The 17602-nt window shown below is 43.4% G+C and overlaps 1 protein-coding gene across 1 annotated transcript; it reads left to right on the forward strand.

The window, feature by feature from the left end:
* The first annotated feature begins 17 nt into the window (after positions 1-17).
* On the forward strand, positions 18-5276 carry RPL24 (ribosomal protein L24). The gene is made up of 6 exons (XM_039493929.1): positions 18-167; positions 277-352; positions 1597-1707; positions 3685-3821; positions 4457-4520; positions 5146-5276. Exons 1-6 carry the CDS (start codon positions 163-165, stop codon positions 5224-5226), a joined length of 474 nt encoding a protein of 157 aa, XP_039349863.1. The 5' UTR covers positions 18-162; the 3' UTR covers positions 5227-5276.
* Positions 5277-17602: the final 12326 nt, after the last annotated feature.

Consider the following 17602-nt stretch of genomic DNA (forward strand, 5'->3'; position numbering starts at 1 on the left):
GGGAGGGGAAGTCCCTCTCGGAGTGAAACCGGGTCGCTTCCTCCCGTGACGCACTGCGCGGCACGCGCGTCCCAGCGTGCTCTGCGCCGGGTATAGAAGGCAGTTTCCCATGATCCTCTCGTTCTCTCGCCCTCTGGACTCCTCGGAGCTGCCGGCGCCATCATGAAGTAAGTGCCGCCGACCGGCGGGACCATCCGGCCCCATCCTCCCGGCCGAGCCCCCCGCGGGGCCGGGCTCCCGCGCGGCGCTAACCCGCTCTGCTTTCTCCCCCCGCAGGGTCGAGCTGTGCAGCTTCAGCGGCTACAAGATCTACCCGGGTCACGGCCGCCGCTACGCCCGCACGGACGGCAAGGTGAGGGGCCGGGCTCGGAGGCGGGGTCGTGGCACCGGCTGAGCCGGGCTGTCAGGGCTCGAACCCCGCCTGGCTGCGGAATGGAAGCGACGGGCGGCCCCGGCTCCCCTATGGGGTGAGGCTGCGCGCTGGGGCCTTGCACCCCGGCCGCCCTGGCCAGGGGTCTGGCGGGCCGCGGGAGCCTGAGGTTCTGAGGGCAGAGTGTAGCTCCCGCGTGGCTGGGACAGGGGTGGCTTTAAGCCTCAGGCCTGAAATCACTAGGCCCTGTAGAAAGTTTTGAATCCCAGGAACGTTAATTCCCCCCTTGGTGCTGCCAAGGCCAATACGCTGAGTGGGATGGAGTTCGCTGTGGCTGGGTCGCTAAGATTAAACTTCAGACAGATGCTCCTTCTTTGGAGACAGAAGCTCTTTTGTTCCTCTGTAGCCAGTAAGGTTTGACTTGCCTTGAGTAGCACTGTAGTGAACCTCATAGCAAACATTGGCCTAAATGTACTGACATTTTTTATCTTGGCATTATCTCTCCCTCCCAGGTGGGGATGGCTTTTTTTAAAAAACAACTGGTACCACATTGGCTTGCCTACTGTTGAAAGCATAGCTTGGCATGTGAACATTATGAGAGGAGGGATTTTGGTGAAATTTTAATGTTAGGCATTCCTTATTGCATGGGCAGGGATCACTATTCAAGCATTAATCATTAGTTTTATCAAAGAACTGCATGCTTCCAGTTCCTGTGTACTGGAAAATTGTTTGTACTTAGTGGAGTAGTCAGACACGGTATAACTATTGACTGAAGTCTTGAAAGTTGTGTTTAATGTTTATGTTTTTATTGGTCACCCAGATGGTTAGATGGAAGCAGGGATATAAGTTGGAGTTTGAATTTCTTTACTTTCAAATATTGTATAGCATTTTCTTGTTTTTTGCCATGAAAAGACTAGCATGCAGATTATCAAACATAAACCTAGAAATTAGTCTTAATTTGCACTAGGATGCTACGGTCCATAGAATATTATTATTAACAATGTTTATCTTAGTTTATTTTAATCTCAAAAGATGCTTTAAATATGATGTGGTACGTGTATTTGAATTTTTCCTTAGAAGAGGCTGTACTTTAATTAAAAAAAAAAAAAAGTTCAAGGCTTAATGCATCTGTCAGGTGGAAACGATACCTAACAGAAATATAATTGTAGTTCTTGGTATTTTACTAGCAACAAAGTTGCCTTAAAAATATATGTTCTACTTACCAGGTTTTCCAGTTTTTGAATGCAAAATGCGAGTCTGCATTTCTTTCCAAGAGAAACCCCCGTCAGATCAACTGGACTGTTCTGTACAGGCGCAAACACAAGAAAGGGCAGTCTGTAAGTATACTTCATGTGTTGTGACTAACACTGCTTTAAACTTTAAAGTGAAGAATGGTTTCTAATCAATCTAGCTGCCACTGACAAGCAGATAAGTGAAAGGTTTCTCTGGACATCCTAGGGAGCCTAAACCATTGAGTTCTGTAGAATGTAAACCTTCATATTTGTAAAGATGTTTTTCAAGCCCTCATGACTGTGAAGACATTGTCACACACACAAACACTATCTCCATGTAGTTCAAATGCTTAAACTCATGGCTTTGCTAATGACAAGCACATTAAAATGAAGACTGGTTAATCCGACACCATGGCTGCAGTCTTGGGGAGATAGCATTATGTTGGTTCACATTTGAAAGGTGGCTATTTGTTGAGCACAAACTACTAATGTATGTTTCAGTAGTGCCTTGAGGCCTCAGTCAGGGCCATGCTGGGCTAGGGACTGACTAAGAGTTCATGACTTAAAAATTGATCTGTAAACAGTGGGGTGCTGGTTAAAATAATCAAACACCACCTATGGATTGTTTTGTTTTTCTAAAAGTGAAGTTTTATAAATGCACTGCTTGTGGTGGTATGGTAAACTAGTTTTAAAATGTTACCTTTGCAAACAGCTGGTGTCAAAAATGCTCCCATCTGTCTGAAAATTTTGGCTGTGAAGTTGAAATTTTTGGAGATACAAATGTATATTAGTCGGGGCTACAGTGTGGCATTTCTTCTGTTTGTATTTCCAGTGGCCTTATTTATGTTCCAGGTTCATGGGCTTTTAAAGATCTTAGTCATATAATGGAAAGTGTTCTGTAAAATCCTGGTAAGTTAGGAGGGTGTCTAGCATTTGGTTTGATTGGCTCAGAAAACTATGGCTAGGGTATGTCTACAACAGTGGTTCTCAAACTTTTGTCCTGGTGACCCCTTTCACATAGCAAGCCTCTGAGTGCGACCCCCCCCCCCATATAAATTAAAACCACTTTTTTAATATATTTAACACTCTCTTATAAATGCTGGAGGCAAAGTGGGGTTTAGGGTGGAGGCTGACAGCTCACAACCCCCCAAGTCATAACCTTGTGACCCCCAGTTTGAGAACCCCTGGTTATCAACCTCTTTCTTTCTGAGGCTCCTTCCCCCGCCTCCCCCCCCCAACCCCCCGCTTAATAAAAAAAAAAAGTCCACCTGCCACAACTATTTTTCTGCATATAAAAGCCAGGGCCAGCAAGCAGGGCAATTGCCTGGGGCCCCAGTTAACCTGTAACAAGACGTACTTTTTTTATTTCAATTTTTTTCACTGAATGTCAGGCAAGGAGGAACAACAAAACTGTTTTATGGTTTTGTACAGCTGCTCTTCACTGTGATAGCTGAGCATCTGCCACTTAAAATAGGATGGCAGTGTTGAAGTCCCTTGTGGAGTCCAAGAGCATCTCTGATTGTTCTTCCTTTTGGAGTTATAGAAAGTTGTTCTTGAATGTAGGACTTTGGAAAGAAGTCTGGAGGAGCAGTGTAACTGATACTCTGGTTATGCAGGGAAAGCTTTTGTCAAAGAGGAAGGTTTTTGTAGTGTTTCTTAAAGATTCATCTTATGTTTGGAAGTTCATTCCATGACCATTATAATGAATAAGCTGGATATAGCTAATTGGCATTCTGTTTCTAGTCAGTCATAAGGAATTTCTGATTAAAAAGTTTAAATTTTAGCTAGCTATTTTCTATACTTTGTAATGGTCTGTGAATTCAGTGACTGTTATACTGTTGGATTCATTTGTCTGCACATAAAGTGGAGATAGTCGTTACCATTAGTCAATATTTGCCAAGACAGAGTAATTTCCTGTTTTGAAGTATCTGAGGTACCACAATAATTCTGTATACTACTGTTTGGTAGCTGGCGATTAAATTTGGACTTCACAGCAATCACTTTGCTAATTGTCTCTTGTGGGTTTTTTGTTTTGTTTAATTTTTTGTAGCACTAATCTATTTTAAACCTCTCCCGTTTTAGGAAGAAATACAAAAGAAGCGCACACGCCGTGCAGTCAAGTTCCAGAGGGCTATCACTGGTGCATCTTTGGCTGAAATAATGGCCAAGAGAAATCAGAAGCCTGAAGTGCGAAAGGCCCAGCGGGAACAAGCCATTAGGTGAGAATCTCTAGTCAGTTGCAGCAATCTCCTTAGTATTTCCAAAATTATGGATTATGATTTCCTTTATGAATCCCTAAGCTGTGGAAGAGCTCTGTGCTTTGCATGCTGCAGGCTGTTGAAAACAAACTTAGAGAGATTATCTACTAATTGCTTGGGACTGTAAAATACTAAAGCACATAAAATTTGTTAATATTGTTGGAGCTTTTAAAAATGTAGCATTATCCCAGTACTTGGGTATGATGTCAGGGTATCTTAATGAGACTTGCCATTTTACTAATATTTAATTAAAATTTGTGTGGAAATATAGAGAGACGAGGTGGGTGAGGAAATAATTTCTGAAATACTGAGGAAATACAGTTCAGGACATGGGAACTGTAGTTTGTCATGATACTCAAGTGTCTTGTTCTATAACTAATCTAAGGACCTTGGTGAACCTTTTGGGATGCTTCATGTGGCTGAAGACAAGAGCCAACATATCTTAATTTTAAGTTTTTTAGTCTCTTGGGGACTTTTAAATTATTTTACCTATTTTAATAGAACTTGCTTCGCTTTAGAAGGGGAGTGATCCGAGTGAGTGGGAGAAATAAATAGCTGTTAATTTGTTCATTATAGTTCTTGCTATAAATTAACAGGGCTGCCAAAGAAGCAAAGAAGGCTAAGCAGGCAACTAAGAAGTCTACACCCTCTACAACAAAGGTAACATCCATTCGGCAATGAATAGGTGCTGTCTAATTGCATCCTGAAATACGATCATATATGGTAGTTTCCTATATATTGGGGTTTCCTTTAGCAGAATTCTGAGCTTCAGCATTCTGTGATATCGAAAACCACATTGCCTTGGCTTTGTGTTAAAGCTCAACACAGGTTATTCAGGGTGAACAATATCTGAAAGTAATCTTATGCTTAAAATACTGCTATCTTATCAGGATTGCATCAGTTGTGAACTGCCTCTGAGAGAAGACTTTGGTTAGATAATTAGTTCAATAGCTCCATAGGTGACTGTGTGTTAATGTGTTGATGTATGCCTGTTTTGGGAAACAATTGCATCTACTTTGTCCTCCATGTAATTAGCAGCATGAATACTTGAGCTTAAACTGTGATAATGCCATGCTGAAGTGAGTAATGGGAATGCAGCATATTTATAGTGTTGACAATGTTATGCAGTGCCAGTCAGTTCTTTGGTGTCTTATCTCTAGTAGACTTGACATAAATGTCCTAATTAAATGATTATTTGGCAGAGCTTTTCAAAGTCAAAAATGGAAACATTTGTTTGGAGAACTAAATTTCATCCCCCTCAATCATGTGTAATGTCTCTTTACAGGCTCCCACAAAGGCTGCACCTAAACAAAAGATTATGAAGCCAGTGAAAGTTTCTGCTCCTCGTGTTGGTGGAAAGCGCTAACTTGTCAAACAGTAGTTGGTTGCATTAAATAAACATCTGACTGACTTTCATAACTTGTGCAGTGTTTTATTAGGTTTAAATATATGGGCTTATTTAAGGAGTGATAAAGTCTGCTTTGGCTGACTAGGTAATGAAAATATGCCCACTCCCTGTACAAAAATGTACCCTAGCTATTGGAAGGCAACAGGATCAAATGTAACCACAATTACATACAGTAGTAACTGGCTCAGTTCAGGGTGTAACTGTTAAACATACAGGATTCCAACGAGGCACTTTTAGGATGTGTCTACACAACAACTTGCCAACCCGTTGACCCGTGCCAGCTGACTTGGGCTGCAGAGCTGTTTCATTGCTATGTAGACATCTGGGCTCAGGCTGGAGCCGATGCAATAGGACCCTGCGAGGCAATGAAACAGCCCCGCAGCTGGAGCCTCCTGAGCCTGAGAGAGCTGGCACGGCCAGCCCTGGGTCTGTCTTTGCTGTGTGGACATTCATTCATTCATCATCATTCATGCCCGTCACCCCAACCGGGGTATGGGCCGCCAACCACAGATCTCCATAGTCTTCTATCCTGGGCCATTCGCTCTAGCTGGTTCCAGGTATAGCCCATTTTTTTGCTATCAACCTGAAGGTCGCGTCGCCAGGTATTTCTTGGGCGGCCTCTTTTCCGCTTGCCTTGGGGGTTCCACTGCAGTGCCTGTCTGGTGATGTTGGTTGGCTGCTTGCGTAGTGTATGTCCTATCCAGCCCCACCTTCTCCTTCTAATTTCGTCCTCTGCTGGGAGTTGATGGGTCCTCTCCAAGAGGTGGATGTTACTGATGGTGTCTGGCCAGCGGATCTGGAGAATCCTTCTGAGGCAGCTATTAATGAAGGTCTGGATCTTCCTGGTGGTTGTTTTGGTTGTCCTCCAGGTTTCAGCTCCATACAGTAAGACTGATTTCACGTTGGAGTTGAACAGTCGAATCTTTATTGCCAAAGACAGCTCTCTGGAGCTCCAGATGTTCTTGAGCTGTAAGAAGGCTGCTCTTGCCTTACCAATCCTTACTTTGATGTCTGCGTCTGTGCCACCCTGCTGGTCGATGATGCTACCTAGGTAGGTGAAGGACTGCACTTCTTCCAGGGGGCTTCCATTCAGTGTGACTGGGTCGTTGCTGATGGAATTGATCCTAAGGATCTTGGTCTTGTCCTTGTGGATGTTGAGGCCAACCTGTGATGACGTGGCTGCCACTACGTTGGTCTTCTCTTGCATCTGCTGTTTACTGTGCGAAAGGAGTGCAAGGTCGTCGGCAAAGTCCAGGTCATCAAGCTGGGTCCACAATGACCATTGGATTCCATTCCTACGCTTGTAAGTGGATGTCTTCATAATCCAATCGATGACGAGAAGAAAGAGAAGTGGTGACAACAAGCATCCTTGTCTGACTCCGGTTCGCACCTGGAAGCTGTTTGTGAGCTGCCCTCCATGGATCACTCTACAGTGTATGCCGTCGTATGAATTCTTGATCAGGTTGACCACCTTTGCTGGGATGCCATAGTGCCGAAGGAGCTTCCAGAGGGTCTCTCGATCCACGCTATCGAATGCTTTCTCATAGTCAACAAAGTTGATGTACAACGAGGAGTTCCACTCCATAGACTGCTCGACTATGATGCGGAGCGTTGCTATCTGGTCCGTGCATGATCTGTTCTGCCGGAAACCTGCCTGTTCATCTCGTAGCTGTGGATCGACGGCATCCTTCATTCTCTCTAAGAGGACTCGGTTGAAGACCTTCCTGGCACCGACAGGAGTGTGATTCCTCTATAGTTGGCACAGTTGCTGAGGTCTCCTTTCTTGGGGATTTTGATGAGATATCCCTCTTTCCAGTCAGCCGGAATCACTTCTTCTTCCCATATTTTCTCAAAGAGGGGGTACAGCATTTCCACTGAAGCATCCAGGTCTGCTTTCAGGGCCTCTGCTGGGATATCGTCAGGTCCAGCCGCCTTCCTGTTCTTCATCATGGTGATGGCTTTTCTGATCTCGTCTCTGGTTGGTTTATCGCAATTGATTGGGAGGTCCTCGTTGGCTGGGTCGATGTCTGGTGGATTTGGTGGTGCTGGTCTGTTCAGGAGTTCCTCAAAGTGCTCCGCCCATCTGTTCATCTGTAGTTCTATTCCTGTTATAGACTTTCCCTGCTTGTCTTTAACGGGACGTTCTGGCTTGCTGAACTTTCCAGACAGTCGCTTGGTAGTATCGTACAGCTGTTTCATGTTACCGCTGTATGCTGCCTGCTCTGCTTCTGCTGCCAGTCCATCCACATAATCTCTCTTGTCCTTCCTAATATTCCTCTTCACTGCTCTGTGGGCTTCAGCATACTCTTTTTGAGCTTTGGCCTTTGCTGCTCTAGTCCTGCTGTTGTTGACTGCTGCCTTCTTCTTCTTTCTGTCTTCTATCTTTGTCAAGGACTCTGCTGTGATCCACTCTTTCTGCTGGTGTTTCTTAATTCCAAGCACTTCCTGGCATGCTGACCTAAGTGTGTCTCTCACTTTCTGCCATCTGTTGAGTACACTGTCTTCCTCTTCTTCAGACCGATCCTGTAGTACTGAAAACTTATTCTTCAGCGTCAATCCAAAATCTTCCTTGGTCTTATGGTCCTTCAGAAGGTTGACGTTGTACTTCGCTCTTCTGTCTGACGCGTCTATCCAGTTCTTCTTCAGCTTCAGCTTCAATCTGGCCACCACTAAGTGATGGTTGGACGCCACGTCTGCTCCCCTAACTCTAACGTCCTGCAAGGATCTTCTGAACTTCTTGCTAATGCAGACATGGTCGATCTGGTTTTCTGTCATGCCTGCTGGCGATACCCAGGTACTCTTGTGGATCCGCTTGTGAGGAAAGATGCTGCCTCCTATGACCAGGTTGTTAAGTGCACACAGATCCACAAATCTCTCTCCATTCTCACTCATCTCTCCCAGAGCATGGGTCCCCATGACTTGTTCGTATCCTGTGTTATCAGGTCCAATTTTGGCATTAAAGTCTCCCATAAGGATGGTAATGTCTTTGTCTGGGAGAGACTCTAATATTTTCTGGAGTCTGTTGTAAAAGTAGTCTTTGTCCTCCTCTTCACTGTCATTGGTTGGAGCGTAGCACTGAACAACATTCATCTTAATCCTCTTCATTTTAGTTCTGAAGGATGCTGTGATGATCCTGGGACCATGTGCCTCCCAACCAATCAGTGCTCTCTGTGCCTGCTTGGACAACATGAAGCCTACTCCCTGTGTGTGGTGTGCGTCGCTCTCTTCATGTCCTGAATACAGCAACAGCTCTCCTGTCAACAGTCGTCTCTGTCCAGCTTGCGTCCATCTTGTCTCGCTAATGCCTAGTAGGGTCAGGTTGTTGCTCCTCATCTCTGCTGCAACCTGCGCCGTCTTTCCTGACTCGTACATGGTCCTCACGTTCCATGTGCCGATGGTAATCCTCCTGGCTGCAAGAAGGGTGATCGGCTTAGTGGCTTCCTCGCGGCTTTCACCACCCAGCGTCATGCATCTTCGAGTTGAAGACCCTTCTTTTTCTAGGCTAAAAGTCTCTGTTAACTCCTATTGTTGGCGTTTCTGTAGCAAGCTGATTTTTACAGGGTGGAGTTGCTAGCCCCACGCCCAACCCTCCTCCTTTACCCTGACTTGGGACAGGCAGATGGCCCCCCTCTCTGGTGGAGTTTGTGTGGACATACCCTTAGAAATTATACTTTGCTTTCTGTGGTGGTGGTGATTGCAGTTGCTGGAGGGATCTGCCCTACAGTACAAGCAGGGTCCTCTAGATTTTGAAATAGGACGCTATGTCCACACTGCAGTGGTATGAGTAAAGCTGATTTCTTTCAAGAGACTGCCTGCTGGAGGGTCAAAATAGCGCCACACTAAGTATAAACCCCACTTAAATGGTGTGAGGTGAATGGCATAAGGGAGACCTTTAAGGAGGATCTAGGGCAGTGGTTTTCAAACTTTTGTACTGATGACCCCTTTCACATAGCAAGCCTCTGAGTGTGACCCCTCCTTATAAATTTAAAAACACATAACACCATTATAAATGCTGGAGGCAAAGCAGGGTTTGGGGTGGAGGCTGACAGCTTGTGACCCCACATATAAGAACCTTGAGAACCCCTGGTCTAGGGTTTAAAATAGGGCTGTCAAGTGATTAATTGTGATTAATTGCACTGTTAAACAATAATACAATACCATTTATTTAAATATTTTTGGGTGTTTTCTACATTTTCAAATATATTGATTTCAGTTACAACACAGAATACAAAGTGTACAGTGCTCACTTTATTTTTTATTACAAATATTTGCACTGTACAAAAAAAGTGTGATATCTTTATAATGAAAGTTCTACTTAAAAATGTAGAATTATGTACAAAAAATAACTGCACTCAAACAAAACAATGTAAAACTTTAGGACTTACAAATCCACTCAGTCCTACTTCAGCCAATCGTTCAGACAAACAAGTTTGGTTACAAGTTGCAGGAGATAATGCTGTCCATGTCTTGTTTACAATGTCACCTGAAAGTGAGAACAGGCATTCGCATGTCACTTTTGTAGCCGGCATCGGAAGATATTTGTGCCAGATGTGCTAAAGATTCATATATCCCTTCATGCTTCACCCACCATTCCAGAATACATTCATCCAGGATGATGACTGGTTCTGCTCGATAACAATCCAAAGCAGTGCAGACTGATGCATGTTCATTTTCATCATCTGATTCAGATGCCACCAGCAGAAGGTTGATTTTTCTTTTTTGGTGGTTCGGGTTCTGCATCGGAGCGTTGCTCTTTTAAGACATCTGAAAGCATACACACGCCATGCCTCGTCCCTCTCAGATTTTGGAAGGCACTCCAGATTCTTAAACTTTGGGTCAAGTGCTGTAGCTATGCTTAGAAATCTCACATTGGTACCTTCGTTGTGTTTCACAGCAGATTTGACAAAAGTGTTCTTAAAACGAACATGTGCTGGGTCCTCATCCAGCTATAACATGAAATATACGGAGAATGTGAGTAAAACAGAACAGGAGACACAATTCTTCCCAAAGAAATTCAGTCACAAATTTAATTAACACATTTTTTTTTTAATGAGCATCATCAGCATGGAAGCATGTCCTCTGGAATGGTGGCCAAAACATGAAGGGGCATACAAATGTTTAGCATATATGGCACGTAAATACCTTGCAACGCTCGCTAACCACGCTAGCTACAAAAGTGCCATGCAAACGCCTGATCTCACTTTCGGGTGATATTGTAAATAAGTTAGCAGTATCTCCCGTAAATGTAAACAAACTTGTTTGTCTTAGCAATTGGCTAGGAAGTAGGATTGAGTAGACTTGTACGCTCTAAAGTTTTTTTATATTGTTTTGTTTTTTAGTAATGTAACAAAAAAAAATTACATTTGTAAGTTACACTTTCATGATAAAGAGATTGCACTAAGTACTTACAAGGTGAATTGAAAAATACTAATTCTTTTATTTTTACAATGCAAATATTTGTAAGCAAAAAGAATATAAAGTGAGCACTGTACACTTTGTATTCTATTGTACTATAAATCAATATTTTTTAAAATGTAGAAAAACATCCAAACATTTAATAAATTTCAGTTGTATTCTATTGTTTAACAGTGCAATTCTGATTCTTTTTTTTTTTAATATCAGGGTTTTTTGAGTTAATCGCATGAGTTAACTGATAATTAACAGCCCTAGTTTAAAACTTAAGACCTTCAGTCTCTATTTCTACCAATTACATGATGTTTCCTGCATGGATACAGAAAGGATGATCAAAACACATGCTATTGGGATTGAATATTTAAAATTTAGTTGGCAACTTCAATTCCCAAACCAAAAGCTATATTAAGCTGTTTTTAAGGCTATCCATTCTCATTAGAATGTTGTAGTATTAAAAATACAAAAGCCAGAAGTTTTTTGTACTTAAAACGGAGAATATGGAAATGCAGGCTTAAGGTCATAATTTGTGTTTAAAAATAAGCAGGGAAACATTACCACAATAGCTGATGGGTAATACAAAGATGGTATTTAGTTCACTGTTTGCCCTGTTTCCCATCATTTCAAACTGCACAGAGCACTTCTAATTACAGCACTGAATGGACTGAACTAATAAGAGCTTTGGGTACAACAGCTTGTCTGTTGGGCATAGATTACTTCAAGTCTCACTGTGTAATTTCAATGACTACTTCACCTTTATTTCAACATAATGACTACATTAGTTGCTGAACTTTTGTGGATGACCAACATCTTTCTTTTTTTCCCCTTTCTCCAAAGTACTCTGTCTCCATCCTGCCATTGTTGCATGTAACTGAATCAGCATCTTTCCAAATCTGTGTAATCATGGAATGATTTCCTTACCAATGGTAAAGCAGACATGCATTGTTGCCCAGAATCAGTGGCTTGACACCCGTAATGGCATTTATTGAGAATAGTTCTGAGAAATCCAGCATTCTTAATGTGGTGGCATGAACTTTTCTAGATTCTACGTATAAGTCTATGTGCCACGATGATCCAAGTGAGGCTTGCACCATAACAGCTTCAGTAGCTAATTATTATTTCCCGTCAATGTACAGCCAGGCTTGTTTTGAGGGAAGGGAAGAAAAAGCTGGAACCCATGTGTCAATTCAATAACTCTCGCAGCAGCAGAGTTCCCATTCTTTAAATTCCCTGGTTACATACTTCATTTAGTATGTACTGCCATGTGCTCTCTTCATAGCAACACCATCCATCATGAACTTGCCAAATTGCTCCCTGACTTTCACAGTAAGTTGATATCCCCCCCACACCAGTTGAATGGCAAAAGTCAGCATGAATATGTGGGACCTGGTTATGCAGCCTCCTGTTCAGCCTAGGCTGCAAGATGTCATCCCAGTAGTCTCTGGCTTGACTGGGGTAAGGCCAAAAATAGTACTCCAACTAGTAAAAGCCCACCAAGTTCTATGGGTTCTGCTGTTTTGGGGTGCATGGCCTTGCATCAAAAATGCAGTAAACTATTGGTTTGGCTCTCTGCATATTTGCCAGTTAAGTGCAGTCATGTCAAGAAAAACACTAGCAGACCCCTTCCTTTCTGAGTAGAATGAGAGTTGAGTGTTTATCTTGGCCTCCATTTTCAGGCAAGGATCCTTCACCAAAGTTTCACCGTTTTCCACAGTTCTTTTGGGCTTTCAGAAACCACTTATCAAGGAAACTTTGAGATAGGTACCCAAATAACACTGCAATTTTATGTAGTCAATGGAAGTGTGAACAGGGGGCAAAACTGCAACTGAAACATAATTAGGGTGGACATGCTGCATTATTAGAATTTTACACCAGTGCTATCCTACTAGCTCAGTTCTCTGCTGTAGAAAGCCTCAGGTTTAACCTGCAGCTATAGACAGAAACTCAGAAATAACTCAGGTGTGCTGCAATTTGAATTTAATATATACACACATCATTCAAAAGCTTATTTTATGTACATTTAGATGAGGTATGGGAAGCTGCCAAGTGGGTAAGATGGTAAGCGAGGTGAAACAATGGTACCCAAAATAAGTATCATTTTTTTTTACACCGCAGCAAACACTTTTTACTGTTTAAGTTAATTTCAACACCTTAGTGTGGTGTGTTTTGGTCAAAGCTACCAAAAGACAACGTATTAAAAGATTTTTTACTGGTTTTGCAAAGGCAAGTATACTAACATTAAATCTTTTCACATCACATATTCTTAATTGTCAAAGTATCTCACACGTTGTTATAACCGTTTTCTATATTTTCAACTGAATTTTGCTGACCAGATTAGTCTCACACTGAAAGCTGTACACCAGTAGCAGTAGATTGCATGCCCATAGTTTGTACTGGATAGCAGATATAAATGTATATGAATTCCTAATGCATGCTTCTCCATTTGTAAGCTTTTGTATTTATTATGTAGCATATAGTCTGCCTGGTAAAAGGTTTTATTTTGTAATTGCCTGTATACATGTAGTACTAGCCTTTGAAATATTTAGAGAAACTAGTTTTTTAACAGTGATACTTATGCAGTGTTAGAAATGACAATACATGGCTTCATATTATAAATATGCAAAAGCTATGAGAGAAAAGTGCCTAACAAGTAGTAGTGAAGACAAATGGGCCCTGAGCCTAGGGAGGAGTCTGTTTTGGTGGCTCCTGTGATGGGAGACGACAGGACAAGTTAGGTTCAACAAGATTTTCAGCTCCTACAGTGCTTCCAGGGTAGGCATGAGGGCTTGTGGGATTTGTCACAAGGTTTTGGGCCATATGGTCTCTCGGGATTTGGCATGAGACTTGGAGCCATGATAGGTGCACCGTGCTACTTCCTGTTTTCTCGTTTCCAGAAGTCAACCCTCCCTCCTTCCTTTATCTAGGTCGCTGCAAGCTATGCTAGTTGTCACTTTGAGGCTGGGAAGGAATTTTTTCCCATACCACCGGATTGGCGGGGGCTAGTTAGGTTTTTTTTATTTTTTTGCCTTCCTTGCAGCAAAACCTAGGGGTCAGCTTTTGGTCAACTGGACAGCTGGGATTCTCCCTGTCCCAGAGGGCACAGTTGGACTTATGAGAGAATCATTTAGTTGTTGGAACTTTTGGCAGGTACCTAGTACAAGAACTCTGATTTAGGCTCCAGATCCAAAAAAGTAACATAGTGGGCACCCCAAGGGCACCTCCTTAAGAGATGGGGGCATTGTGACTAATCCCCTATTGGCAAATGTGAGCCAGAGCACTACCACAGGGGCACCACCTCACCAATGCACTTGATGGCAGTACTAGCTGGGGGTTGAGGTCCCCTCTCATCTCAACTCCTGAAAGGGGAAGTGATGCTAGCAGGCAAATGGAGGTGGCCTGAGACCCTCCTAGTTTGATGATTGGCTCCCCCTGCAGTGAGAGCCCCCAATAATTGACACAGGATCAATGGGGTGCAAGTTACTGCGCGGGGCTGTCACCTGTCAGGAACTTTGGATGTAATTTGATTAATAAAAGTTATAGCCTGGCCTGTACCACATGTCTTTGCCACCTTCCACACAATGCGCATAGCAAAGTTCATAAACAAGTCCTTGTCTTTGCACTGAAGAGGGATGAAGAGCACATTACAGTTCTTACTAAAAATGTCTTTAACAATATCACAAACCCATTTGACCCTGAATCAGGCCCGGGGTACTTATCAATATATCTACTGGACTGCATGCAATGTCAGATGTACAAGAATCTCTACTGAAAATAGCAGATATTGATGAAGAACAAATGGAGAGATTTGTGAAAGGTGTATGCAATCCTGATCAGTGAGACAGCTTCTTCAGCCCACTCAAGAAATCTGACATCAAAACATTTTGTGACATGACCAAGTTTAAGTCTGGCAAGGGAGGTCACAGCAGTTACCAGTCCAGAAACTGTTTTCTGTAGAGCCCTGTCCTTAGCAAGATGCTGAGATTATGTTTAAATAGAACCTGTGCCTATGTCCCCCTTCTATGCTGACAGAACAATGGGAAGAACAGACAAAGCTGAATTGGGCATTAGCTGGAAGCTCAAGCTGAAAGATCCCATGCAACAAAGAAACCACAATTCATACAAATGATAGCTGGAGACAAATTCCACACATCTGATGAAGTGGCTGCTGAGAACTTGAGGCAGGTCCTAAAAGGATTTGACAAAGCTAATTCTGTAACTAAAGTCTTTGACAGATATGAAAACAGTAACTCTGTGAAAATTACAGAAAGATTGCACCAGATATGATCTAAGGTTGGATTAAAAAAATTCCAGATGATTGGTGGATGCCCTGTGCCTCCAAAGGAAAAAATTTCTAAATGTGGCATCCAATGAGCAGTCACCTGTAAAACTTCTCTTTGAATTTATGGTTTAAAATACTACACAAGCACTCCATGATAGAGGCTTTTCCCAGTGCTTAATTTGCAAATGAAAGAGGTGCCAGGGCTCAAACTATTTTTTTTACTTTCATAACGGAAGCAGCAAGTCCAGAGGTGCCAGGGCTACGAACTGCCAAGTGTAGAGGTTCCAGTCTGTAAGGTGCCACAGGGCTCTTTGTTGCTTGTCACACTCAGGATAGAGTCAGAAGTACACTTTTCATTTGGAGGATAGGTTAGCTCGAAAGTGAACAAGTTTAATGAGGAAATAGATTTTAAGATATTATACTTGGACCTATTATGTTACCTGCAGCAATTTTAAGTTAAAAAGTCCATGCTTCCAATGTTGTCATTGTACAGAGGTCCACAGTTCACATATTTCTATTGACATTGATCTGAACAATACTAATAGTTAAAGTGCTTTCCTACATGTTTTAACACAAATATTATTTGACATTAAAGGATCCTTAAAGGGTTAGCATGTATTTCTTTACATACACACGAAAATGATGTATATTTCAGAAATGCAGATAATAGTTTGATTGTAGCCTCCACTCACCAAATAATTTCTCTTTCAAATCAATTTTTGGGAATGCAGAAAGGATCTATATTTTGAATAAGTATCCCACCTGAATGAGTTTCTTACAAAGATCTTGATTCTTTAGTTTGCATCCAGACTGCAGAAAAGATCAATTAATGAAGAGCCAATTGAAAGATCAGGACCATATATCCTGGCTATATATTCTGCTTTCGTAGATACAAATGATTTTAAGAAACTGGGCACTTTCCTTGTCTCCCTTTGTTTTAATTTGCAGACTTTATTTTAGAGTAGATAACCCCACATAACATGAAAATAGTTGGTCTGCTAGTTACTGAGGCTACTGGTTCTCCTGCTGAAATTAACAAAAATCCACAGACAATTATGGAGTCTACTGGACTTTCCACTACCAATAATATAATTTGTAATATAATTTGACAATATAAATCCCTTCATCCTAGTCAAGGATTGTCACCAATCCTTAATTTCGCTGGGATTATATTTACAGAGGTGATCCTACAATTTACAATTGCTCCTTTGTGGGATAGTTATGAGTCCTGAAATCACTTTCAGAACAAACTAAAAAAAAAGGTTGTGGTGTGATGGTGAGCAATGGGACACAATGATGTGTTGGGATGGTATACCCATTCGGCATCATGCAATATTGACAACTGCTATTACTTTAATATTTGGTGCTTTTAAGATCCTGCTTGTGGAATCAAGAGAGTGCATAAAAACTGTAGTTTTCTTTAAAAAAGTTTCTAGCCCTTGCGGTTGCAAACGCTCAGCAGCCAAAAGACAAATACAAAGAACACAATATGTATTTTCTAAAAATCTCATGATTTTAAAGTCTGTTTTTCTGGGGCCCCTGACTCATGTTTTTCATTGCTTGAGGCTGGCTGGCAATACTCATTTAAGGTTAGTACTGGTTGAACACAATGGGAGATGCTTTTAGGTGGGACGTCAGGTAACTACTTCATGAGCTCAAAAAGAACAGGAGTACTTGTGGCACCTTAGAGACTTAACACATTTATTTAAGCATAAGCTTCCGGGAGCTGCTACCCTGAAACCTTTCATGATCTCAGCCGCTCTGACGATAATCAAGCAAAGCGACAGGACTGGGTGGGAATGAATTGCGCACAGCCCTCAGCGAAGCGGGGCCACGCCCTTAGAGCTGGAAAGTCAGTGATGGACTCAGTGAGCCTATAAAGGGGAGTTTAGTGTGTTTTGAAGGAACTAGCTTTGCCCTATGTCAAGATGGCTGCTCCCTTAATTTAAGCCTCTTGGGCTAAGGGGACATTTTGCCCTAGTTCAAGATGGCGGCGGGCCGACCTCAGTTCGGTGCTTTTAGCCGTTTTCCAAAACAGCAGCAACCGGACCTCAGCAGCGAACTCTTTGCCCCGTTCTAAGATGGCGACGTCCCGACCTCAGCCCTTTACGCTGTCGACCGATTCCAAGATGGCGCCCCGCAATACACGTTGCGCTCTCGCAGCTCCCCGCCCCAGCTACCTCCCTGAGCCCCACCCCGGCGCTCGGGCTTCTGACCTCACTTCCGCTTGTGCAGCAGCCATTTTGTCTTTCCGTTGCTGCTGCCCGAGCTTCTCCCTCCCTCCCGCCGCCGCTGGCTGGGAAACTCCAGTTCCCCCCCCCGGGCCTAGCTCCCTCCGGACCCGCTGCCCAGGGGGGCCGCTACCTTCCGCCTCCCTCCTCCTGCCCGACCGCTGGCCAGGTTGCCTCGTACCCGCGGATCGGCATCTCTCGCCCCCTCCCCCTAGCGGCGCATGCTCTGCCGGGCCCCCGGCCGCGCGGACACCCGGTAGTCCCCCCCCACCCCTCCCCGGGCTGGGGCGCCCCTCAGTGCCTGGCCACGGGTCCCCAGCTCCTGGGGCGACGCCCCAGGGACCTCCCCCACGCTGAGCGCCCGGGACGCCCCGCAGCTCCCCAGGGGTTGGGTGCGGAGGGGCAGCCGGGGGGC

Source organism: Mauremys reevesii, linkage group 1 (assembly GCF_016161935.1).
Source record: "Mauremys reevesii isolate NIE-2019 linkage group 1, ASM1616193v1, whole genome shotgun sequence".
Classification (NCBI taxonomy): Eukaryota; Metazoa; Chordata; order Testudines; family Geoemydidae; genus Mauremys; species Mauremys reevesii.

What these genes read in the sequence shown, in the direction of transcription:
- RPL24 (XM_039493929.1), top strand. An exon ending in ACGCCCGCACGGACGGCAAG is followed by an intron (nt 353 to 1,596) that starts GTGAGGGGCCGG and finishes TCTACTTACCAG; the next exon opens with GTTTTCCAGTTTTTGAATGC. An exon ending in AACACAAGAAAGGGCAGTCT is followed by an intron (nt 1,708 to 3,684) that starts GTAAGTATACTT and finishes CTCCCGTTTTAG; the next exon opens with GAAGAAATACAAAAGAAGCG.